At 52.2% G+C, this 26,800-nt stretch overlaps 1 protein-coding gene across 1 annotated transcript in view; it reads right to left on the bottom strand.

Moving 5' to 3' along the window:
* Positions 1-12,107: 12,107 nt before the first annotated feature.
* WNT5B (Wnt family member 5B) overlaps positions 12,108-26,800 on the bottom strand; it is an 80,730-nt gene continuing 66,037 nt past the window's right edge. Inside the window, exons 2-5 of the mRNA XM_069581566.1 lie at positions 24,968-25,117; positions 23,702-23,949; positions 17,822-18,114; positions 12,108-13,408 (exon numbers count right to left, since the gene is read on the bottom strand). Coding sequence (XP_069437667.1) covers positions 12,950-13,408; positions 17,822-18,114; positions 23,702-23,949; positions 24,968-25,044 — 1,077 coding nt within the window. The 5' untranslated portion in view covers positions 25,045-25,117 and the 3' untranslated portion in view covers positions 12,108-12,949. The remainder of the gene's footprint in view (positions 13,409-17,821; positions 18,115-23,701; positions 23,950-24,967; positions 25,118-26,800) is intronic.

The following is a 26,800-nucleotide window of genomic DNA, read 5'->3' as shown; positions in this document are numbered from 1 at the left end:
ATAAAGTTGAAATATTCTGTAACCTTCATAGACAATCCTCTTCCCGGCTCCTTACCCCAGAGCTGAACATTGTCATTTATTTATTTCTTTCAGTAATTTTGTATGTTTCACATGTAAATTTATATCTGGCTGTGAACAACACATAGTATCATTTTGTGTGATTTTCCAGTTCGCATAATAACCATGTTTAATACCTATTCCCATTGACAGGCACTTAGGTCCTTTCAGACTTTTACTCCCCAGATAATGCCACGGGAAACTTCTTCCACATACATCTTTGTACACACATGTGACATATGAATAGGATAAACTTGTAGAAGTGTGGTCACTGGATCAAAGCATAAGAGCATTTTATTTTTAATTTACTTTTCAAATTTTAATTGATATTAATTTGTTTATTTTTGGCAACCCCAGCACATGTAGGATCTTAGTTTCCCATCCAGGAACTGAACCTGTTGCCCTCTTCACTGGAAGCATGGAGTCTTAACAACTGCGCCACCATGGAAATCCCAGGATATGTGCCTTTTACATTTTGATAGATTGTTCTGAGGAGGTGGTGCTTTTTATTCCCAGCAGCAATGCATGGAGTACCTGTTTGTTCTCTTCCTCTCCCATAGAGCAGCGCATCAAATTTGCTCATCATTACTCATCTATTAAGGATTTCCCAGGGAGTTCAGTGGTAAAGAATCCACCTACCAATACCAGAAACTCGAATTCTATCGCTGGGTTGGGAAGATCCCCTGGAGAGGGACATGGCAACCCACCCCAGCAATCTTGCCTGGAGAATCCTATGGATAGAGAAGCCTGGTGGGCTACAGTCCATGAGGTCACAAAAGAGTTGGACACAACTAAGCAACTAAACAATGACAGCAAGCTCATCTATTAGGTGGAAAAATTATATCTCCTATAGTTTGAACTAACATTTCATTTGCTATAAATGAGGTTAATCACGTCTTCATGAGTTTGACCATCACTCCTCTGAGGTGGCTGGAGGACAGCAACCAAAATGGGGGAGGTGGTCTGGCTGGAGCCCCTACAGAGCCAGGTCTTTAACCGCGGAGTGTGGCAACTCCCCCCAGGGAGTCCTCCCAGACCAGACGGCCACACCTGGGGGCTGGGAGCAAAGAGGGCCTTTACCCCAGAGGGCTTTCGCCTAAATGGCTTTGTCAGGAAAAATGCAGATTTCAGTCAAGGCAAGAAGGAGTGAGAATGTTTTCTGTCCATGGAATTCTCCAGGCAAGAATACTGGAGTGGGTAGCATTTCCCTTCTCCAGGGGATCTTCCTGACCCAGGGATTGAACCCGTGTCTCCTGCATTGCAGGTGGATTCTTTACCATGTGAGCCACCTGGGAAGCCCAAGAATGTTTTGGGAAAAGCCATTCACAGCTGTATAAGACTGTGTTTCCCTGGAATCTTCTGGGTGCTTTCCTTATTTCCCAAAGTTGGGTTTTCCGTAAGTGAATGAATCTTAGGCTTCATGGTCTTCTTTCTTGTATTGGAAGGCCTTGTATGTCATTTGTAATTTTAAAAATTGCTGTGCCCCACCCCCCGACACACACACACACACCCTGCCGGCCCGCCATTCTGACTGCGTAAGCTTTCAGCCTCACAAAACTCTTTCTACCTCTGCTTAGAATTCTACTAGTCCCAAGATGTCATGTCCAGCCTTCGAACTGTGGTTAACACTGTCGTATGGAGTGTCTAGAGACTGTTAAGAAGGTAGGTCCTAAATGTCCTCTTCACAAGGAGAAAAGGTTTTCTTTTTAAAGTCTCTAGGCGGTGATAGATTCTTCTTTTTTTTTTTGCTGCACTGCTCAGCTTGTGGGATCTTTGTTCCCCGACCAGGGATCAGACTTGGGCACCAGCAGTGGGAGCGCAACATTCTAACCACTGGACCCCCAGGGACTCTTGAGATAATGGATTTACACTAAGCTCATCATGGTCATCATCTCAGAATATGTGTAAGTCAGGTGCTGGTCCCCTAAAACTTAGTGTCTCAGTTACATTTCAAAAAAATAAAAAATAAAACTGAAAGAAAAAACAAATTAAAAAAAAAAAAGAAAAAACAAATAAAGCATTTCCCTACATGCAATGCAAGCAAACAAGCAACACCAAGACAAAACAAAACAAAAACTCCAAACAAAAACCTCCATGTTCTGATTTCTAAACAATTTCACTTCCCCTGTTCTGTTAAGAAGTGAGCAGACACCGTAAGAGGTCCCCACCCTGCCCCAGGAGTGAAGTTTGTTCTCAATGTTTCTGTCCTAGATGGTATCTGAAGGCGTGGATGTGACCTCAGCAGAGGACACAGGCACCCAGTCAGTATTCTCCAGCTCAGAAAGAAGAGCAGGCGCATGCGGGCAGGACGTGTCAGGGCCAGGGGCACAGGCTGTGTTCCTCCGGGCAGGTTTGGACCAGCCCACACTGCATGTTCATGTTCTGAGTAAGCGCTGGGACACTTGCAGGGTGTCTGCCAGCTTGCAGGGTGACACCCCGCCCACTCCCTCTCCCAGGGAGCAGAATGTCCCCGTCTGATGAATGGGCATTGTTCTCAGGGAGTTGGTAAGTCAATTGTTTAGAGTTAGAAGGCATTTCCCCAGATAAACAAGGGAATGTGTGAGCTTTGCTGTTCAGGGCATCTCTAGACAACTGCTTGCCTCACTGAAATCAAGGCCAGGGATGATGGTAGCAGAATCACCACCCTGAGTAAAGACCTGCTTCTCAACTTGTAGACTCTGTGACTGCAGAGCAGTCCCAGGTCTGGGCCCTCCAAGTGGCTGCGTGGCCTGGGGTGTAGGCAGCGAGGAGACAGGGCTCTGAGTGGGTGGCCAGACCCTGTGGAGGGTGGAGTAAGGGCCTGGTTCCTTGGCCACATCTTCCAGAGGTCCAGGGTTGGGCTTGCTTCCTTGCTGCTTCTGTGCAAGGTTTCTTTGCCCTTTTGAAGTTCCCTAAGGTCCAGAAACAGCAGGAAATAGACTTAAAAAGTGGTTTCCAGACTTTCCTGTGGTTGATTCCACCTTCAAATGCAGAGGAGTCAGGTTTGATCCCTGGAGGAGGAACTAGGGTCCCACTTGCCACACAGTGCAGCCAAAAAAGTTTTTTTAATATATTTTTTTAATGACTTCTTTTGGAAGAGCACAGTGGTCCCCTTCTCAAGAAAAATCAAAGTCAACCTAGAGAAGAATGGTGAATTTCTGGGTATTCGAAAAGCCAAACGAATCCAGATTAGATTCCTTGCATTTTCGATTGGCTCTGATCAAGTGCGTGCATGCATCCTCAGTCATGTCTGACTCTTTTCGAATCCCAGACTATAGCCCACCAGGCTCCTCTGTCCATGGGATTCTCCAGGCAAGCGTACTGGAGTGGGTTGCCATTTCCTTCTCCTGGGGTCTTCCCGACCCAGGGATCGAACCCTCATCTCCTGCATTGGCAGGCAGGTTCTTTACCACTGAGCCACCTGTGAAGCCGCAACTTTGACTGAGAGATGATTCCAAAGATCTTACACGGCATAGTTGTGTGCTTTTTAAAAACCATGTTACCTTTGATCTTGCCTTGATACAAGTACCAATATCTCCTTTAAAAAGACCTTATGGGACTTCCCTGGGAGTCCAGTGGTTAAAACTCTGCACTTCAACCACAGCAAGCGTGGCTTTGATCCCTGATCTGGGAATTAAGATCCCACATGCTGCACTGTGAAGCCCAAATGTATAAAGAAAAAAATAAACTAGGCCACAGTGAACTTTCTACATATGTATTTTTAAAAATCATAAAATTAAAAAAAATAAGACAATGTTTTACAGAAAGCTTTCACAGCCTTTATCTTATCTGAAGGAAATATATTATGGTGGCTCAGATGGTAAAGAATCTGCCTGCGATGTGGGAGTCCCAGGTTCGAACCCTGGGTTGGGAAGATCCCCTGGAGAAGGGAATGGCTACCCACTCCACTATTCTTGCCTGGAGAATCCCATGGACAGAGAAGCCTGAGACACAGTCCATGGGGTCAAAAAGAGTCAGACATGACTGAGCAACTAACACATATTATGATCCCTGTTTTATTGCTAAGGGAACTGCCTGAGATGACTTAGCCCATCCTCTGCACCAAACCTGAGCCCGTCCTGGTGTGTGTGGTTAGCTCCCCTGAGGGAGGCAGGCCTCACAGTCCTGTAGCTGAAACGAGTCTCCAGGGAATATCTGGTTTTCAACCTGTCTCCAGACACTACTAAAGTTCCCCAAACATCTCAATGCCCCTTATTTCCTTAAACTTCTCTGGGGAGTGAAATCTATAATTCTCAGTTACCTATCCTGGTGAGAAATAGCTTCTTTCTGCTTAGAAAGATAGCCTTTATTTCCACTTTGGTTCTTTTTGTTACCAAAAAAAAAAAAAAAAAAAAGTCTATTTGGCCAAGAGAGTGTTGTGTTTTTTTTTCATTTTTGTTTTTTAACCACTTTGTGGGGAATACACAATAAGGGGCTCAGAAAACAAGCCAGGGATCACTGGGTCAGTCCACAGCACACCTAAATACCAGCTAAGAGTGGGAGTGGGCACACTGCTCAAAGTTCTTGCCTGTCTCTGTGGCAGCCGAGCTTCACAGAGCCCGCCTTGGAGCGGGAAGCACTGGATAACAAACCAAAGCCTGGAATCCAGGGCTGCATCCAGGGCTCTCGCACAAGCCAAGAGCAGAGTCGGGCCAGAATTCTGGTGTCTGACTCTGGGGTTAAGAAGCAAGTCCCTATCTTACAGGGTCACACTGACCTGTAGCTTAACAGAATTTTTATCTGGAAAAGCCCTCAATTTGTGGCCAGACGCAGGACTGGTAGAAGCAGAAGCAGAGGTGACCGCAGGGGCTTTCTTTAGAGAGAACGTGACATTCACGTGCTGGCTGGTAGCCTCTGCTGGCTGGTCCCTGGCCAGGGTGGGCGGAGGGCATGCAGTGGCCAGCTCTGCCCTGCCCAGACCTGTGTGGGTACTGGCATCAACAGAGGCTCCTCTTGGGCTGCTGTCCCCTGGACTGGGACCAGCTGAGCGCCCCTTCAGTGCACATTGTGTCCTCTGGGTTTCTCCAAAGCTAGACGGGCCCATGATGAAGCCAAGCTCAAGGCTCAGGTCTGCCTCCAAGAAATGCCCTCCTTATCTGGTCATCCAAAGGGGTCCAACTGACCATAGCAGAGGTTAGAAGCAGGTCTAGGAAGTTATTATCCGTTCACACATCTTACGAAGGAGGAGGCTTTGGGGACAGGCTGTACTGATTTTAGTTTCTTGTGTGTGTGTGTGTGTGAGCTCAGTCGAGCCTGACTTTCGCAACCCCATCCACTGTAGTCTGCCAGGCTCCTCTGTCCATGGGATTTCCCAGGCAAGAATACTGGAATGGGTTGCCATTTCCTTCTCCAGGGGATCTTCCTGGTCTAGAGATCGAACCTGTGTCTCTTACTTCTCCTGCATTGGCAGGCGGGTTCTTCACCACTAGCGCCACCTGGGGAGATGCTATCAGGAAGGCCCAATGTCCGCTCGTGCAGAGTCAGTTTTGAGTGCCTAGACACTGACTTCTAGCAGGCTGATGCCCTTCACATTTTAAACCCAGCTCTTCTGCAAACAGCTGTCTCCCCTGTGTGCAAGGCAGATTCTCTGAGCCCACAGCCCTGCACCGCTGGTCCTACCTTAGGTTGAGGACAGCCTTGTGCCTCCATCAGAAGAAATTTCCCTGCTCACCCTCCTCATCCTAAATTCATGGTGGTCTGAGGGGCAGATCAGTGCGCACATCTGAGGCTCAGAAGGAAACAGGCCCCTCTTACTTCACATCCTGGGATCTCTCAGAAACCCACCAAGGAGCCAGAAGGGCCCCTGGAGTCAGTCAGCATCAGCTAGCAGCTGTGTGAGTCAGAGGATGTTCCTGATGTTCCTCCGCTTCTCTGAGTCTTTCCTCCCATCCGGAACTTGTGGATAATGACACCAACCTTGCGGAGGTACCGAGGGAATTATAGATGATGTACGCAGAGCAGCTGGTACAGTCAGTCCTCTGTGGAAACTACAGTGACTCCCCACCTCTGGGATGATGACCATCAAGCAAGAAGAGCATCTGGCTGCCGGCTCAGAGGCTGACCCAAGCCACTTCCGAGCCCGAGCTCCACTGTCATCACCCGTGTCTCGGGGGCCCATCCCAGCTGGACCGGGCACTCCCCTCATCGTCCTTCCACACTCAATTTTTAACAAATTAGTGAAATATGGGAGTTCCCTGGCGGTCCAGTGGCTGGGACTCCGAGCTCTCACTGCGAGGGACCGGGCTCGATCCCTGGCTGGGGAATTTTGTGCTGTGTGTTGTTACTAGGTCACATTCAACTCTTTGTGACCTTGTGGACTGTACCCCGCCAGGCTCCTCTGTCCATGGGATTCTCCAGGCAAGAATCTGGAGTGGGTTGCCACGTCCTCCTCCGGGGGATCTTCCCAGCCCAGGAACAGACGGCTGTTTGCAAAAGAGCTGGGTTTAATGTGTGAAGGGCATCCACCTACTAGAGGTCTCGCAGTGTGGAAAAAAAGAATTAGTAAAATCACACTGAACTGATTCTTCCCAAATGTGTTCAAATGAAACATCGAAAACTCAGCTGTTCTGCTTCCCAGAGTCTGTTTCTGGCACAAGGACCCCACGACCAGCTTTTGAACTCAAGTGTGAGTGGCAGGCGCTGGGCTGGAGCTGGTGAAACAGCGACACCGTGTGGCCAGACAGGAGCGCAGCCAGGCGAGGAGCTGGGGACCTGGCTGTGGCTCAGGGAGATGGTCCCCACCAAGGAAGGAACACAGCCCCTTACATGTGCGAGTGGACTCACGTCCTTGTCCACAAACGCTCCTCTCGTCCTCAGCCCAAGACGGGAAAGCAGGACCATGAGTGCTCTCCAATCAGAAGGATGCAAGCAGGCGGCCGCAGGGCATTTGAAGACGGCAAATTCCACATTTGCCATCTCTGCTCCCAAGGGCCCTGGGAGATTTACAGGAACATCTGGCCACCCTCATCCCTCCTGGATGTTTCTTTTTGGTGAGGACTCCGGCCCTGCCGGCCAGGGGGTGCAAAGGAAGCAGCTGGCACCGTAGTCATTACCCTCAAAGGGGAATATCTTTATTTTGTTGTTGCTTTTTAATTGTTTTAAAAAATCTTTTTCTTCTTTCTCAAAGGGACGTGTCTTTGCAATTTGGTTTTGGCCAGGCAGCATGCAGGACCTGATCCCCAACCAGCGATAGAACCTGAACCCCCTGCAGTGGCAATGCCCATCCCTCATCATTGGACTGCGAGGGACGTCCCAAAGGGACGTACATTTAAATCATTAGCAGGAACTCCTGACCCTTCAGGTCGAGCTCAGGGTAAAACAGTCTACATTCTGGGACGGAATGGCAGCAGGTTTGTCACCGTGCAGGGACACCCAGACGGTGTCCAGTCTGGGGACACCTCTTAGCAGTTTTACCCCCTCAGTCCTGCGAGTCAGAGAAAGGCTTCACCTCACCCCTGAAGGTTTTGAGGGAGTAGGGCCCCCCCTCACACTCAGCCTGGGCTCAGGTTTTCACCCCTTTGAGGAAAGTCTCAGGACCGGCCCCACAATTACATGATGTCATGGATAAGGGACTTTGTTTGACCATGTCCAGAGTAAACAGCAGTCTGCATGGGACAACAGCCATTTTGCTTTTTTGCATTTCTTTTCCATGGGGATGGTCTTGATCTCTGCCTCCTGTACAATGTCACGAACCTCATTCCATAGTTCATCAGGCACTCTATCTATCAGATCTAGGCCCTTAAATCTATTTCTCACTTCCACTGTATAATCATTAAGGATTTGATTTAGGTTATACCTGAATGGTCTAGCAGTTTTCCCTACTTTCTTCAATTTCAGTCTGAATTTGGTTATAAGGAGTTCATGATTTGAGCCACAGTCAGCTCCTGGTCTTGTTTTTGTTGACTGTATAGAGCTTCTCCATCTTTGGCTGCAAAGAATATAATCAATCTGATTTCGGTGTTGACCATCTGGTGATGTCTGTGAAAAGAAGAGAGGCGAAAAGCAAAGGAGAAAAGGAAAGATATAAGCATCTGAATGCAGAGTTCCAAAGAACAGCAAGAAGAGATAAGAAAGCCTTCTTCAGCAATCAATGCAAAGAAATAGAGGGAAAAAACAGATGGGAAAGACTAGAGATCTCTTCAAGAAAATTAGAGATACCAAGGGAACATTTCATGCAAAGATGGGCTCGATAAAGGACAGAAATGGTCTGGACCTAACAGAAGCAGAAGATATTAAGAAGAGGTGGCAAGAATACACGGAAGAACTGTACAAAAAAGATCTTCACGACACAGATAATTACGATGATGTGATCACTAATCTACTACTACTACTACCACTAAGTCGCTTCAGTCGTGTCCGACTCTGTGCGACCCCATAGAGGGCAGCCCACCAGGCTCCCCCATCCCTGGGATTCTCCAGGCAAGAACACTAGAGTGGGTTGCCATTTCCTTCTCCAATGCATGAAAGTGAAAAGTGAAAGTGAAGTCGCTCAGTCGTGTTCGACTCTTAGCGACCCCATGGACTGCAGCCCACCAGGCTCCTCCGCCCATGGGATTTTCCAGGCAAGAGTACTGGAGTGGGGTGCCATTGCCTTCTCCGGATCACTAATCTAGAGCCAGACATCTTGGAATGTGAAGTCAAGTGGGCCTTAGAAAGTATCACTACAAACAAAGCTAGTGGAGGTGATGGAATTCCAGATGAGCTGTTTCAAATCCTGAAAGATGATGCTGTGAAAGTGCTGCACTCAGTACGCCAGCAAGTTTGGAAAACTCAGCAGTGGCCACAGGACTGGAAAAGGTCAGTCTTCATTCCAATTCCAAAGAAAGGCAATGCCAAAGAATGCTCAAACTACCGCACAATTGCACTCATCTCACATGCTAGTAAAGTAATGCTCAAAATTCTCCAAGCCAGGCTTCAGCAATACGTGAACTGTGAACTCCCTGATGTTCAAGCCGGTTTTAGAAAAGGCAGAGGAACCAGAGATCAAATTGCCAACATCCGCTGGATCATGGAAAAAGCAAGAGAGTTCCAGAAAAACATCTATTTCTGCTTTATTGACTATGCCAAAGCCTTTGACTGTGTGGATCACAAGAAACTGTGGAAAATTCTGAGAGAGATGGGAATACCAGACCACCTAACCTGCCTCTTGAGGAATCTGTATGCAGGTCAGGAAGCAACAGTTAGAACTGGACATGGAACAAGAGACTGGTTCCAAATAAGAAAAGGAGTACGTCAAGGCTGTATATTGTCACACTGCTTATTTAACTTCTATGCAGAGTACATCATGAGAAATGCTGGACTGGAAGAAACACAAGCTGGAATCAAGATTGCTGGGAGAAATATCAATAACCTCAGATATGCAGATGACACCACCCTTATGGCAGAAAGTGAAGAGGAGCTAAAAAGCCTCTTGATGAAAGTGAAAGAGGAGAGTGAAAAAGTTGGCTTAAGGCTCAACATTCAAAAAACAAAGATCATGGCATCTGGTCCCATCACTTCATGGGAAATAGATGGGGAAACAGTAGAAACAGTGTCAGACTTTATTTTGGGGGGCTCCAAAATCACTGCAGATGGTGACTGCAGCCATGAAATTAAAAGACACTTACTCCTTGGAAGAAAAGTTATGACCAACCTAGATAGTATATTCGAAAGCAGAGACATTACTTTGCCGACTAAGGTCCGTCTAGTCAAGGCTGTGGTTTTTCCTGTGGTCATGTATGGATGTGAGAGTTGGACTGTGAAGAAGGCTGAGCGCCGAAGAATGGATGCTTTTGAACTGTGGTGTTGGAGAAGACTCTTGAGAGTCCCTTGGACTGCAAGGCGATCCAACCAGTCCATCCTGAAGGAGATCAACCCTGGGATTTCTTTGGAAGGAATAATGCTAAAGCTGAAGCTCCAGTACTTTGGCCACCTCATGCGAAGAGTTGACTCATTGGAAAAGACTCTGATGCTGGGAGGGATTGGGGGCAGGAGGAGAAGGGGACGACAGAGGATGAGATGGCTGGATGGCATCACGGACTCGATGGATGCGAGTCTGGGTGAACTCCGGGAGATGGTGATGGACAGGGAGGCCTGGCGTGCTGTGATTCATGGGGTCGCGAAGAGTCAGACACGACTGAGCGACTGAACTGAACTGAACTGATAGGACAACAAGCTGGAGTGTGTCCTCCCATCCAAACACCAGCAAAGAAGCCCCTCTCACCTCCATGAACTCTGAACCCCCTGCTGAGGTCCTGGGGAAGTGGGGGGCACCGGCCAGGGGTCCTCCCAGGAACTTGGCTCAAGGACTAGTGAGGGAGTCAGAGTGACTTCCAGTGGCTGTCAGTTCGGACCCTGTGGGTCCCCACCACGAGGGGCAGGGCGCAGACGGAGGGAAGCCCAGTCTGGTAGGTCCCAAGGGTCTGGGACAGGCAGCATCCCTCCAAACCCCGACGTTACCTTCCTCCTTCAGGCTGGCTCAGATCAGCCTCTGTCACTTGCAGCTTTGAGAGAACAAACCACACAGACTGAAGCCAAGGACATGGTTTTAATCTTTTGTAGGCCAGTTGGTTTAAACATCTTCTCTCATGGACCATTCCTCTCAAAAACGTCTACCAAAGGAATCTGAGTGACCGTGTGAGGAGCTGTTAAGAGTAACACAGCCAGACATTCCTTGGTGTCGAGAAAGGAGGTTCTTCTCTAGGTACGAAGACACAGCAGGAGACGGGACCACAGATGCCCTTAGGCAGAACCTGCAGTGTCATTTGCTTTTTATAACCAGATTAATTCTGCAACCCCATCCCTTCCCTAGAAACAACCTTTTCTAACATGAAACCGGTGTCTTGAGTGGCTACTGGCTCAACATCTCTCTCAGCAACTGCCTCCCTTTCTAGAGTCCCTGAGCTCTGCCTTATTCTCCCTGGCCCCAGACACTTGCTCCTTGGAAGAAAAGCTATGACAAACCTGCTAAGCTGCTAAGTCACTCCAGTCATGTCCGACTCTGTGCGACCCTTTAGACGGTAGCCCACCAGGCTCCCCCATCCCTGGGATTCTCCAGGCAAGAGCACTGGAGTGGGTTGCCATTTCCTTCTCCAATGCATGAAAGTGAAAAGTAAAAGTGAAGTCGCTCAGTTGTATCTGACTCTTATTGACCCCATGGACTGCAGCCCACCAGGCTCCTCCGTCCATGGGATATTCCAGGCAAGAGTACTGGAGTGGGGTACCATTGCCTTCTCCATGACAAACCTAGACAGCATATTAAAAAACAGACATTGCCAACAAAGGTGTATAGTCAAAGCTATAGTTTTTCCAGTAGTCATGTATGGATGTGAGAGTTGGACCCTAAAGAAGGCTGAGCGCCAAAACAATTGATGCTTTTGAACTGTGGTGTTGGAGAAGATTCTTGAGAGTCCCTTGGACTACAAGAAGATCAAACCAATCAATCCTAAGGAAGGACTAATATTGAACCTGAAGCTCCAATACTTTGGCCACCTGAGGCAAAGAGCTGACTCACTGGAAAAGACCTTGATGCTGGGACACACTGAAGGCAGGAGAAGGGATGGCATCATTGACTCAACGGACATGAGTTTGATCAAACTCCTGGAGATAGTGAAGGACAGGGAAGCCTGGTGTGCTGCAGTTCATGTGGGTCACAGAGAGTCGGACACAACCGAGTGACTGAAAAACAACAAGCAGATACTCCAAAGCTGGAGATCTGGCCCTGGACCGGACATGGTGACACAGAGAAGCCAGCAGAGAGCATCCCATCACCCGTGCAAATCCAAGAGCCAGGAGGATGGATGGGGGGTAAGATGGGGGGCCAAATGTGAGGTTTAACCTCCAACCTCTGAGCTCTGTTCAGAACAGCAGAGTTAACAGCCATGGTTGCTCCCTGAGTTACCTTTGGGGGGGCGGGCATACATGCGTCACCTTATTAATTCTCATGACATCCCCCATCCCTCTCACCCAGACCAGGGCTCTGAATGATCCCCGTCCCCTCACCCTCCTGCGTGTGTGTGTGCACCGTGCTGCAGGTTTCCGAGGATCAAAACTAAAAAGGAGCCACGCATCCAAATAAGGAAAGAGATAGAAGCTTCAGTGGAGGGTGTTTAATGTCGGAGGGAGCTACATCTGGGGCAGAGCCGAGCCCATGCCAAGAGCTGGCCCCGGCCTGCCCTGGCCTCCCTGGACAGGGAGGGCCAACGGAAGTATCAGAGCATCTGTTCCCAGCGGTGCAGGAGCCCGGTGCGACCACCTGACTGGGCACCACCTGGCTTTCTGCAGCTCGGGCACAGATGCTGTGGGAGCCGAGGTGGGAGCCCGTGAACCCTGGAGTAAGAAAATCTCTCGCTGGAAAGACGGGCCCCAGAGTCGGGGGAGGAGCTGATCCGGCCTTCAGAGGTGACAACGGGCCTCTCCTCTTTCCTGTAACTGTGGATTCTGCAAGCACACACAGACGAATATGTGAGAAGGCACCGGGCCTCTCACGGAACCGGTCAGTGTTCTGCTGGAGACCCAGAAGATGCCAGGGGTGAGGCTGAGTTCCCATCACCATCCAAGGGGCTGCCTGGCTTAGCAGCTAGGGTCGCAGGGCCGTCACCCACCCAACAAGGACTCCAGATGCCATCCACTTCTCCCTCCAAGCACCCTCTCTGTCCTCAAGGCCTCGTCGGGTAGGCCATGAACATTCCCAAGCCCCCACCTCTAGAGAGGCCCCGCCAGGGCAGAAGCCAAAGCCCACGTCCCACCCACTGGGAGCAGAGACCCCCAATCCTCAAAGACCTCCAGCATCTCTTAAATAAGCTTCTCCTTTCTGTTGTCTTCTTTTAATTATTTACCATCCAGCCTTTCCTTTATACAAATATAAAATATATTTATATAGATTTATATCCCATGGACTCCCGGCCCCGCTCAGAGGAGCGGGCAGCAGCCGCAGCTACTTGCAGACGAACTGGTCCACGACCTGCGTGCACTTCTTGCAGCGGACGAAGCAGCACCAGTGGAACCTGCAGTGGCAGCGCTCGGTCCGAACGCTCTTGAACTGGTCGTAGCCGCGGCCACAGCACATGAGCGCACAGCCGTCCAGGCCCTCGGACGTCTTGTTGCACAGGCGGCCCCGCGTGCCCAGCGAGCCCGTGCTCTCGTCGCGCAGGCAGTAGTCCGGGCTGGGGTCCACGTACACCAGGTCCTCAGGGGTGGGCGGCTTGAAGCGGCTGTTGACCAGCTCCAGCTTGCCGCGGCGGGTGATGCGCATGGCGGCCGCGCTGTCGTACTTCTCCTTCAGCTGGTCCCCCACCTTGCGGAACTCGGCCAGCTGCAGCCAGCAGGTCTTGAGGCTGCAGGACCCCGAAACGCCATGGCATTTGCAGGCCACGTCTGCCGTCTTGTACACAGCCTGTGGAGGGGAGAGAGAAGAGGATGAGGAGAACGTCCCAACAAGAGATGCCCGGAGGCTGGCTCGGGTCGCCACAGGGCGAGTGCAGGCGGGGGCTGGCGGGCTGGGCGTGTGCAGGGGCTCAGGTTCTCCAACCGCGTCCAGAGGTCTCTCCAGACTGAAAGGACATGAAGAGCAGCAGCACAGAGAAAACCGCAGGGAGGTGATGCCCAGTCTGATCTGCTTCCAGAACCACACTTGCCCTTTCGACTTTGTTGCTGTTTAGTCGCTCAGTCATGTCCAACCCCATGGACTGCAGCCCGCCAGGCTCCTCTGTCCATGGGGTTTCCCAGGCAAGAATACTGGAGTGGGCTGCCATTTCCTCCTCCAAGGGATCTTCCCAAACCCAGGGATCGAACCCGCATCTTCTGCCTCTCCTACACTGGCAGGCAGGCCCACCAGGGAAGCTCCTTTCTGTGTTATCCAACTCTTATTACTTGAAATGTGTCATTGTTACCAGCAGGGGAAGAAAAAAAGATATTTCTATCTTAATCAATGTCTCAAACAAATAAAAACCAACAAAATGAGTCCAGCTTCTGCATCATACAGAGTCCAAGACAGAAAAAAAAGAATCAGCTGTACCAGGAGCCTACAACAGAGACCTTGTCCGGCCACAAGCTCTCTCCGATCCTGCCAAGTCTCCCAGGAATTAAACGCTCCCCTTTTCTGGGTTAAGTGGGTCATTAGCTCTGCAGAGCCGTCGGGCTCCTCCCCATAAACCACAGCACACTTGTGACAAGACACCCCCTGGGAGTGGCTGCCGATGTGGGGAAGTGGGGCGGGCCCTCTGCCACGGGACAATGGATTGGGGGAGGGTGATGCTGGGAAAACAAACCCACCCAGAAGTCACTGAACCACAGCAGCGGGAGGAGACTGAACGTGGGCTACCCCAGACCCAAAGGGAAACGCAGGAGCAGACCAGAAAGCTGCTCACAAAGTGCTTTTCAGCGAAAGCATACGGACGCATTGTGTCCAGCAGCCCTGGCAGCCATCCCAGAAGTGCAGATGGTGGGATAAAGATGCAGGTCTGCCGCCCAGCATTTTCTCCTGCCACAGCTATTGTCACCGACGCGGGCAGAACTCATTTGTCAAGGGCTCCTCTCAGCTTTCTTTTCAAGGGTCCCCAGATTGTGTCTTTATTCGGCAGGAACCGCTGCAGGTGCAAGCAAGAGCTTCCACACCATCAGCTCGTATTACAACTGCCCGGGCTCCTCCCGATTTTTTTCTGGTGCAGGACTACCCCCACTGTCTTACGGTGGAGACACTGAGGACCACCCAGGAGGGAGTACACCCCAACCTTGGGGCTTAAAAAGGATTTAGGATGGAGAAGGCGGGCAGGCCCCTCCCCGAGCACTTGGCTGGCGGCTTGAAGGCAGAAGTGACCCCCCATTCCTACAGGCACTTCAAAGACAGCGCCTGCAGTCACCCTCTGGCTCTGATCCCCCGGGTCTGAGCTGGAGCCTGACTTTCCCTGGAAATGGTCCTTGGTTTGGAGAGGGACTTCCGGCACGAGGAGGAAGCATTAAGGGCCTAAAGCTGTGTACCTGCCCTAAGTGAGTGGGGGAGAAGGCAGGATAGCATCTATCTCCGTGGCGAGCAAACACTCAGGGGATCTGGGGAAAGAGAGTCGGGGAGGCTTCAGGGGAGGGACAGGAATTCCAGCAAAACGAATCTAGAAGGTAGAGAGCCACTGAGCCTCACTATTCACACGTTCATTCTCCTTCCTCCAGGAAGAAAGACATCACAGAGATAGCAACGCCTGTATTTTAGATATTTCACCGTTGCTCATATATAGACCTGCCTCTTGCAAGAGAAGGGGGAGGGGATTTTGGCCTTCCTGGTAACTGAAAAAGCAATAGCATGTTCGTAAGTTTTTCTTAGTGCTCTATCTTGCCCCCAGCAGAACCCACTCCCCCTCTTCCACATGTAACAGCGTGGCCGAGCTCAGTTACTGGCAGGATGTCACAAGGATGGGGCAGTTTTCATCTAGAAAATGCTCAGAGGCCCTGCAGTGACAAGGCAGTATCAACCCACTGCTCTGGCCTTCAGTATGTAAAATGGGGTCACTGGAGGTTCTCAAAGGCAAGAGAAATTTCTCACAAAGTGTCCCTGACGTTTACACTGCACCAATATGTCAGATCCTAGATAGCCTACTTTAAAAAAAAAATCCAGTTGTAAAATAGCAGCTCAGGCACTTTCCCATCCCCACCAGTACTCAGTCCTTCCCGAGGAAGGCTCTGTGTAGGTGTGAGGAAGTGGGAGGCCTGCTTCTTGGAGGTGGGATGAGAACTCGAGAGAGAGACAGAAGTTCCCCACCTGGAGCAGATGGAGGCCGGGGAGAGAGAAAGGGTTGTGAAGAGGCATGGAGCCTACAGGATGGGGGCCCAAAGACGGGGAGCAGACGGAGGAAGCCGGGGAGGGTGTGGGAAGGGCAGATGGAAGGCGCAGCAGAGATAAGGGCTGGAAAAAGCAAACAAACAATTAAGGGTGATGAAATGAGGAGCCAGCAGAAGTGGGGTCAAGATTCGACTGATAAGACCGGCTGAGGGTAGACGCCTGGTCCCCTCTGCCTCTGCAACCGAGTCAGAGAAGGAAAACCTTCCTCCCTGTGGCCTCTTGCTAGGAGGCCCAGGGGAGTTTCCTCTGCACTGACACATACGCCCACCAGCTAAAGAGCAGAGCAGAGGGCCCAGGGCGAGGAACAGGAAGTCCGTCTGAAAGGATCCACTGCCCTCCAGACACAGATACCATGCAGCACAGGGGATGCGAAGATGGTGGACGGCAACTGGGCTTCCTTGGTGTCTCAGACAGTAAGGAATCTATTTGCAATGCAGGAGACCAGAGTTCAATCCCTGGGTCAGGCAGATCCCCTAGAGAAGGGATTAGCAACCCACTCCAGTATTCTTGCCTGGAGAATCCCATGGACAGAGGAGCCTGGAGGGCCCACGGGGTGGCAAAGAATCAGACACGACTGAGCAACTAGCACAACGCCTGCAGGTAGTATTTACTGGGATCTTGAAAAATGGGTAGAATTTGGGCATTTAGGAGACAAGGTGAAGACCTAACATTTTTTGGTTTGTTTGTTTCTTTTTATCAACCAGGTTAGACGCCCAAAGACAGGCAAACAGAGAGGAGGTGGAGCAGATGGAAGATGCTTCACAAATGACTGGAGGAGCCGAACAGCACTGGTCTCTGAGCCCAGGTTCACAGACCAGAGCCGCGGCCTGGACTCCTGACTCACCACAGATGGGCACCCACACCTGGCTAAACAACACTCTGAACACGGACTCTGCAGAGAAGATGCTGGGCAACAACCAAGTCTAATCCCGACCTGATATCAGATAGTGACGGTGCTAAGCATCCTACCAAGACCGGGGACCCCAAGTCATATGAGAGGCAATTCCAGTCCTTTTGTTTGACATGTGCTCCTACGAAACATGAGTTAATTTTTTTTTTTAATTTAACATAGAAACACTTTCTAAGACGTATATCCATATCCTATTACTGAATCACCAATGAACCAACATTAAATTTCTGAATTTATTTCTCCTCCAGAAACTGCCGTTCCTGTTTTTGTTTTTTTTCACTGGCTCATCTTTGGTCTCGTGAAGAACCTTGCCAGGCCCCGAACCTGGGTTTGACATGGACCTGGGTGTGGACAGCTCTCCCGGAGAAAGGTCTGTGTGCTTTCCTGAGAGGTCGGGGACCAGAAGGGTCTCCTGCCACCCAGCACTCAGGCCTCACACCTCTCTCCAGGGGCACCTGGATGCACAGTGGACACCTGACCAGCAAAAGAGAGAGCTTCCAGCTTAGCAAGCCCTCTAGCCCCCACAGAGCAGACCCTGCCCGGGAAACAGGAGCAGACTGTGTGCCCGGAGGTTGGGGGCTCCCTGAGCTGGTACAGCGGATGGGCACAGAGCTTTCCAGCAGCTGTTCAGGAAGCCTAGCACCCCGGGGCGCTCTGCACATAGGATAAAGCCAGCTCCCCGAAACCTATGTGTTACTTTCCACTGAAATTGAGGCTCGGAAGCCCTTGTGTCTTTTATGAGATTGATGAGCCTAGGCCTTCAAAGGTAGCCACCTTCTGCATTTCCACTCAGGTTAAAGCACACGTACAGGTAAGAATCTCCGTGGTCAGACTCATCTCTTTCTGGACCAGCCAGAAGCTGGCAGCACAGCCCAGGAACAGCCGATGGTGTGGGGCGGGTAGGGTCCTCCGTCTGGGTGTGTATGGGGGTGAGGGTGTCTATAGTTTGGTGCGTGTGGGGAGGGGGATTACATGGTCACTGCCTATGTCCTGGCGGCCAGCAAGCCGCCCAGGTGCACAGGGGCAGAGCCCACCCTCCAGGTACGTGTGGGGCAGGGATCGCTTACCCTCCGGCCTGCCTCGTTGTTCTGCAGGTTCATGAGCACGCGGCCCTGCTCCTCCGAGCCCTTGGCGAAGTTCTTCTCCCGCTCGCGGGCATCCACGAACTCCTTGGCGAAGCGGTAGCCGTAGTCCACGTTGTCGCCGCAGCCGCCCCACAGCCAGTCCCGGGGCAGGTCCTTGGGCCGTGCGGCCCGGCTGCAGCCACAGGTGGACAGCTCGCCCTCACGGCAGGCGCGGCTGATAGCATTCACCACCCCGGCCGCGCTCACAGCGTAGGTGAAGGCCGTCTCCCGGCTCCCTGCAGACAGAGGGGCAGACAGACAAGGGGAGAGGTGAGGCCCTCCCCCGCACCCCCTCCCCTGCACCGCCCTGGCCCGCACCAGGAACAGGGCATCTCCCACTGCCGAGGCTCCAGGGTTAGAAAGCACCAGGACCAAGAACCCAAGTGTCCCTTCAGCGCCAGCCAGCACCTCATCCCATGTGGATAACTTTACCCACCGGCACCTTCCTATCAGGCCAGCCTGAATGGACCAGAGAGTGGGATTAACACGTTTGTGGACCAGCCCGAAGGAGGCTGAGAAGGGATCACGGGACCTGCAGTGCGACTCCAACCTGGCATTCATCTCTCCCTCACAGACGTGCTTCTCACCCTCCACAAGTCACTCATCTGTCTGTCTGTGGCTGCATCACCTAGGTAAACTCACACACCTGTCTACAGCTGCATAACTGAGGTAAACTCACACACCTGTCTATAGCTGCACCCCCTGGCTAAACAGCGGCCAAGACCAGGAGTAGAAATGAGCCAGTATCACAACGACCAGAATCATCCCAGCCACTTCCCTCTGTCTCCAAGGTCACCACTGCCTCCCACCCAGCAGAGCTGGGGCACAGACGCTCGGCACAGTTTCTCTAAACGTCCAGATCATTTCCTGTAAAGAATCCATCGCTAAGGCGAACCACTTAAAGGACCGTATGATGTATGCTCTACTTCAATAAAAACGCTTATAAAAATAATACTTGGCCCCCAGAGACATGCAAATCAAAATCAAAGGCATCACTTCACACCCGCGAGGAAGGCTGTCATCCAAAAGGTGACTAGTGACAAGTTGATGAGAACATGGAAAAACCGGAAGCCTCATGTGCTGCTGGTGGCAACGTTTGATGGTGCAGCTGCTTTGAAGAACAGTCTGGCAGCTCCTCGAAAGGTTAAACATAGAATTACCACGTGACCCAGCAACCCCAACACCTAAGAATATAACCAAGATAAACGGAAACATGTGTGCACAGAAAAACCTCTACCTGAATCTTCATCACAACATTATTGATACTATCTAAAAAGGTGGCAACAACCTATAATGACCATCAATGACACAGATGAATGGGTAAACGGAAGGTGGTATTGTACATGCAGTGAAATAGTATTCAGCCATGAAAAGTAATGAGGTAATGGGGACAGGCTCCAGCATGGATGAACCTTGAGGTATTAACGCGAAGTGAGCACTTCACATTTTGTATTGGACAGACCCAAAAGGCCACATATGAAATGTCCACAGTGTGAACTTTCATACAGACAGAAAGATGAGTGTTGTCTGGGGTTTGGGGAGGAGGGAGAAGACATGGAGCACACCCACGAACAGGAGTGCGGTGTCTCCACAGGGCTGTGACAACGTCCTGGCTGGTTGTACAGCCTGCTGAATATACACGGGACTGCTACACTTTAAAATGCTGTGCTATATACAATGTGCATTATATTTAGTAAAATCATCATGAGAAATAATAAATCATACTCATATGGACTCAGACATGGAGACAGGTGTTCTTAGCAAGGAGCTGAGATTCAGTCCTGATTTCAGTGAGGGAACTGGGCAGAATCTTCTTTTTTTTGAAAATGAAATAAAATTTTCAACTTTTTAAACATTCAAAACAACTTAAAAATTTTAAACATTAAACAAATTAACCTTTTTGAAAATTAAAAAATTTTCTTCTGTTTGGCTGCACTGCATTGCATGCAGGATCTTAGTTCCCTGACCAGGGATCAAACCCGTGCCTCCTGCAGTGGAAGCGTGAAGCCCTAACCACTGGATCACCAAGGAAGTCCCTTTTTTAAAAAAAATTTATTTTAATTGGGCAGACTCTTCTGCTCCCCATGTCCCCCTCTTCTGAGCCTCCGGGGTCAAAGGTGGCCATCTCACAACCTTGTCTTGGCAGGTGGTGAGGCAGGCAGTCTGAAGTCAGTGCTACATCCAGTGTGATCTGCCACCTGGCCCTACTTCTGGATGGTCGGGCAGGACACAGCGAAGTTTGCAACCAGAACACACGGGGCAAATCAGTTTTGCTCCTTTAAGCCGGGGCCGACTTCTGGTCAGATGCGGAGCAGAACAGTACCGGGAAAGCCAGGTGACACGGGAAGCCACACAGGACCAGCGGTCGGGACTGACATTTGAACCCCTGTGAACTTCGGCCAGAGTCAGGATCTATGGGTCTAGGGAATCAGACTGTGTGAGCTCCCAGGATGGTAAGATGGCCAGGAGGTCTTTGGGAGCGGGGCCTGGACCCTGCTTTGAGGGAGTCATATCTGAGAAATCTTCTTAAAACGGGCCTTGGCACCCTACCTGGCAGCCCGGGACAGATACCATCTGAAGCTGGACCAGACCTACACTCTGTCTGTCAGGAGCACTGCTTTACAACCTGCCTTGGAGAATAGGGGCCTTCCCTGGTTGAGACGGTAAAGAATCTGCCCGCAATGCAGGAGACCCGGGTTTGATCCCTGGGTCGGGAAGATCCCCTAGAAAATGGAATGGCAACCCACTCCAGTATTCTTGCCTGGAGAATCCCCTGGACAGAGGAGCCTGGCAGGCTATAGTCCATGGGGTCACAAAGAGTTTGGACATGACTGAGCATCTAGCACTAACACTTGGGAGAATCATGTTGGGTGCCCAAGGCCACCCAGCCTGTCTGTGTTAAATGACACTAGTCACCAGAATGTTCTTTCCCAGAACAAGCTGCAAGATGACTTCCTACCACTTCCCTCTGCTGGAGCTAATCCCTCCTGCGTCTGACAGCCCTTCAGTATTTGAAAACAACGAATATGCCTTTATGTTTTCCCCTTTCCAAGTTACATATGTCTGATTTCCTTTTTTTTTTTTTTTTAGTAAACACACTTTGCAGAGCTGAGTCACCCTTCTCAGAACTGCCTTTAAAAACAATGTTTCTGCAGCTGAGTGTTTACTGCAGACAACAGGGCTCTGAGGGTCCCAGCCCACCATGTAGCTGGTGACTCACCCACCGGTGAATCCGCTTGGCATCTCTCCCAGTCATTCTGCCTCCTTTGTTTCGGAGCATCACTGGGCCTGGAGTGCAGGCAACCCCGCCCTACTGGGGCAGCATGGGAGTCTCAGAACAGACCTCATGCTGCTCTCAGCAAGCAGGGAACTGGGGACTTCGGAGTGGATGAGCAATGTGGGGACATCTCTATGTGTGTGCTTAGTTGCTCAGGTGTGTCTCACCTTTTTCGACCCTTGTGGACCGTAGCCCACCAGGCTTCTCTGTCCACGGGATTCTCCTGGTTGTCCTGCAGTGTAGGCAGATTCTTTACCATCTGAGACATCAAGGAAGCCCATGTGTGAAACAATTCAGGGGATAAATGCTGATAAACCAGCAGCCATGGAGCTCCTGAGAGACAGTGCATCTCCGCCCAACAGGGAGACAGCGGGACGACATCACGCCCTCTGTCCCACGGCTGCCCAGCCTCCGGGTAGGTGCCTCCAGGTGAAGGGCCTGGTGCCCTCTGGGGCGCTCTGCTGCCCTCTGGTGGTGGATGCTTGCAGTAGCTCTAAGGGGAGGTTCCACGCCAGACACCGGGAGAGGACCAGTTAGAACCCAGCCTCCGCCCACCTTCCCAGGCAGCATAAGCCTGCAGGGAAGGTGCAGAAGGGGACAGTGACAACAAGGACAACAGCAGTGTTCCGTCTGTGACAGAACAGGGCCAGAGACTGGTGTCCGCTTTCACTGGTGAAAGCGTGTGTGTGTCCAACTCTTTGCGACCCCCTGGACTGTAGCCCGCCAGGCTCCTCTGTCAGTGGGTTTCTCCAAGCAAGAATACTGGAGTGGGTAGCCATTCCCTTCTCCAGGTATCTTCCCGACCCAGGGATCAAACTTATGTCTCTTACCTCTCTGGCACTGGCAGGCGGGTTCTTTATCACTAGTACCACCTGGGAAGCCCTCCCCACGCAAACCGGCACACTCCACAGAGATTATGGTCCCGACAACCCTTCTCCCCTAAAGCAAAGCCTCACTTTTTTGGTCTTCATGTGACAAAACCACATGAACTGAACAGAATCTGGCCAATGTCAGGCATTCACTCGGTCCCAAAGAAACACTAGCTCCCTGGCAGTGATTATGGGGTGCCTCTCTATACCTTTCACGAGGAAGAAAAATTGATGGGGGGGCATAATTCTTGAGGTATGAGCCTACTGTGTTCCCCCCTCTGCCGGCTGAGAATTAAAGCCACCTTCTTATTTCCTCCAAATTCTGTCTCCATATTTTTTATACAGCTTTGGTGGGCAGAGAAAGCCCAGATTTTGGCCTGCAACATACCTGGGCCATTCTAGTTTCTTCACCTGAGATACAGTGGGCAGGGAGAACGGCTGACCCAGATACCCACCAGGAAGAAATGACTATTTGAGAAGAACTGATAAAGAGTGCCTTGGACTGCAAGGAGATCAAACCACTCAATCCTAATGGAACTCAGCCCTGAATATTCATTGGAAGGACTGATGCAGAAAGACTGATGCATTTCAGAAGATGCTGATGGCATCTCTGGCTCAATGGACATGAGTCTGAGCTAACTCCAGGAGATAGTGAAGGACAGAGAAGCCTGGCATGCTGCAATCGATGGGGTCGAAAAGAGTTGGACACAACGGAGTGACTGAACAAGGATAAACTATGAATGAAGCCCACCTGACCCCCAGGTCCATTCTTTTGGGAAAGTTGCCCAGGAGGAGGGTTACAGGAACTCATGAGCACTCCTTTCACAGACTTCAAGCTGATATTCAAAGGAGAGAAGCAAGGTTCCAAGTGTGCTTCCCCGACCTCACTTTCTCCGCATGGGCCAGGTGCAGGGGCTCCACAACAGAAGCACAGAGAAGCCTGAGCTGCCCTGCTCACTGCCTGCCAGAAACGCAGCCTAGGGGGACTCCCGAAGGTCGCCTTTAGGGGGAAGCTGTTCTGGGAGAATGTGAGCTGCGACCTGAGGCTCTAACACCTTTCTTTTATGGCCCTGGGGATAAGAGCCAGTAGAATAGGGGCCGGATTTCTCAATTTCTTGCCAGGGAGGGGAGGACTGCATTTCAAAAGGACCTAAAACAATTAGACCCGAGATCACACCTCCATCTAAGCAATAGGGCAGCCCAAGAATCTTGGGCCAGGAGCTGGAGAGGGAGATGTGGGAATCCAGGTGGGGGTGGGGGGAGGCGGAGGGCTTCGGGGAGTGGCGGGTGGGCGCTCATCTTCCTCATTCAGTCTGCCCATCCCCCACTTTCCAACACATTCTCTTTCAAATGAAAAGGCCCAGACTGGATCTGGGTTGGGTTAATGACAGCCACTGCCAATCTGATCCAAAGTCTCTCTGAGTCCAAAAGGAAGAGACGAAACTCCGTAGACACTCAGGGCTGCAATCTTGTGTTCTCTGCCCACAGCTCGGGAGGAGGCCCTGGAGCTGAAACTGGGCACCAGTGGTGGGTGAGCTTCTCAATGTGCTCACACTCAACACGGACCCTGACCCCAGCTCGAGGCCTCGCCCGCTGGGTGGGAGACTGAGGGCCAGCTGACCACCCGCCACTGGAGACCCCCTCCTTGCCAGCGGGTCCCAGCCCATCCCCACTCACCGATCTGCAGGACTCTCCCAAAGACGGAGGCGTCGTCCACGGTGCTGCAGTTCCAACGGCGCTGCCGGAACTGATGCTGGCACTCCCTGATGCCCGTCCTGGCGCCCTCCCCGATGTAGGCCATGTGCTCCTGGTAGAGTTGGCAGAGCTTCCTCTGGCCGGCGGACAGCCCCGGGAGCTGGCTGCACACAGGCTGGGCCCCGATGATGAACATCTCGGGTCTCTGCACCGGGCTCATCGCCAAGGACCTGCAGCCAGAGGGCCGAGGTGAACGTATGGGCCAGGGCAGCAGCAGGCCCGGAGCTCCACCCCCTCCTGGAGGATGGCCCTGAGCCAAGGGCTTGGCAAGGAGAGTTAGTACAAACAGAGTTCCTGCCTTCAAAGGGAAACAGAGGCACAGAGGTAGGCGACACGCGAGACGCGGAATGTCTGAGACCGCCTTGAGCATTTAGATCCAAGTGACCAGAGGGGGAAGGGCGCTCAGCGATGGGAGCAACCTTTAGGAGACTGGGGTGAGTATGCAGGGTGGACGCAGGGTTCTGTGCAGGAGTGTCGAGGCCACTGTGGCCCAAGGGTGCCACATGTGTGGAAAGTAACCAAGGCCTTCAAAGAGAATTCCCCTTAGGCCTTAAAGTCGAATGTGATTTACATGCAGGGCCAGATACTCTCAAAGTTCTCATTTCCTGCTCACCCCCACAGCCCCTGAGCCCACCCTCTAGGGCTCTCCCCTGGCTCATAGAATAAAATGCTGAGCTGTGAATCTGCCAGCTGAGCAGGATGAGAGCAGAGCCCAGACCAAACAGGGGTGGGGGGGTGGGGGGGGTGGGTGCCTGACGTTTCCCTTTGCACCTAGCAATGACAGTCATCTTGAAAACACAAAAGGAAGCCACACGTGGTCCCGTCAATCCCTCATGCGGGTTTTCAGACTTATAAACCGGGAACCCTAGTCTCCTTGCCCTCACCAGCAGAAGGAAAAAAAATCAATATTCTTATTGATCCTATAACAAGAAAAGCTATTTCTAACAAGCCATGGAGATGGGGACAGTGGGGGTGGGGTGGGGGGCAGGGAGAAGGGATTGCAGCCAGGACCAGAGAAGCCAGATGAACTAATCCTTCATCCTCTGGGAGCCGTCATGTTAACTCTGGGGCTGGAGAGAGAGAGGAAGAGCTGTCCGGTGTCCTGGGGTTCTATAAAGGAATGGCCCCTTCTCCCCCCTCCATCGCCCAGAGGAGACAGGCTGGGAAGGGCTCCGGCCCCGCACTCACCACCAGGAGCTGGCTGCGGCTTGGAGCGGGGCCCAGTAGGCGAACAGCAAGGCAAGCAGGGCCGGCAGGCTGGGCATGGTCCGCCTGCGCCCCGCCCCCCCCAGGGCCGGGGAAGACCCCGGGGATCGATGGCTTCTGAGACGGGGCTCCCTGGAGGGAACAGATGGAAGGGAGGAGAATCAGTGTGGGATGGACCAGGAGACCCCGCTCCCCTGGAAGGCCTGCCTCCCCCCAGACTCTCTCCCACTCTGGCCTTCTCACCCGAGGGTCGCCCCTGGCCGGGGAGGGAGGAGGTGAGGAGCCCTGCTCAGGACCACTCCCTAAGGCAACTGGGAGCCAAGAGACCAGGAAAGAGAGGAAAACGAGACATTTCCATATCAGGCCAGAGACGCTCGGGATGCTGCGTGCGCACCTGCCCTCCTCCAGAGACGGGACCATCTCCTCTGCCCCTCAACCCAGGGATGCAAATGTTGTACGGAGCTAAAAGCATCTGGCGAGTCCATTCCCTACGGGTTCTTGGGAGCCTTCCCTTTCAGTCTGCACCTTCTCCCTTAAAACCGTTTTCCACATCCCAGCCCACAAGGCGAGGACATTTCAGTTTCTCAAGCCCACTCCTCCGGGAGATGTAAAAGCCGCCCCTGGGCTGTGCGGCGGTATCCCCCCTCCAGTGGCCCTGCTTCCTGTATGCTTTCCAGGGGCCCCAGCAGCCCCCCAGCATGGATGCTGGAGGAACTCTGGAAATGCACCCCTCCCCCGCTCCTCCCTAAGCGCCCATCCAGGGCACGACCCACACCTCAAGGCCCCTCAGCACCCCAAGCTTCGTGAAACTCTGGCTCCTACACTCTGAGCCCCTCCTTCACACACACATCTCACCGCTCAGCGCAGGGCTTCCTGGCTCTCCGGGAGGGGGCGGCAGGGCTTCTGGGTCATCAGCCCAGGACGTATTTCTGTTCTGGGGCCACCGGGAGAGGAAGGTGGCCGAGCAGGGCCCGGGGGTGCTGGGCCACAGCTGTCCCCACCCCCTCCGGGCTTTTCTTCGGGAGGTCCCAGCTGGGGCGGGGACACCAACAGGCAGGTGGCGGGCAGCGTGGGGTAGGGGGCAGATCAAAGCCAGGATTCGTCCCTGCCTCTTTGTCATGCAGAGCCGGCTCGGAAATGATCCGGCCTGGTCAGCCACTAACAGCTCCCCCACACCCAGCTTTCCTAACAGAACTCTCGCCCTCCCCGACCCTCCCCCCCCCATAAATCCTCCCGTCCCCCAGGGCAGGAGGTCTGTGAATGCCCGCCTGGGACCAGAGATGGAGCAGAGATAGGGCCGGCACCAGAAGCTAATGGCTTTATGGAGGGGAGGGGACCAGGGCCGGAGCAGGACGGGAGGGAAGTTTCAAAGAGTTTCCTTGTCCAAACACCCTGGACCCCACCACCAGCCCTTCTGGGGAACTGGAGGGCTGGGCGCCCCTCCCTGGGGTCCTCTCCCTCCACGCCCACTCTGCAGCAGGCCTGTCCCCACACCTGAGAGCCGAGTTCTCTCTCCCAGCAGGTGACACTTCTCATTCCCAGGTCCCTCTTTCTCAAGCCTGTCCGCCACCCCCCACCCCCATCAGGCCCCTGTGAAACCCCTAGGGCTCTGCAGGCCCCAGGTTCAGCCGAGGCCACACTGGGGCCCTGTCTCTGTGGACAGGAGGCAGGGCAGCTCTGACAACAGGCGTTAAGGCCAAACTTCCCTGGAGCTGCTAATCTCGGCTCATAAAACTCACCCGGGGCAGGAATCACCACCGAGCAGCTGTTCGGCCACCCTGTGCTCTCCAGCAAACTCTCGGCTCATTAAAATAC

The sequence above is a fragment of the Ovis canadensis genome, chromosome 3 (assembly GCF_042477335.2).
Source record: "Ovis canadensis isolate MfBH-ARS-UI-01 breed Bighorn chromosome 3, ARS-UI_OviCan_v2, whole genome shotgun sequence".
Lineage (NCBI taxonomy): Eukaryota > Metazoa > Chordata > Mammalia > Artiodactyla > Bovidae > Ovis > Ovis canadensis.
The sequence above is the reverse complement of the archived record's forward strand: the minus strand, read 5'-3'. Positions and strand labels throughout refer to the sequence as shown.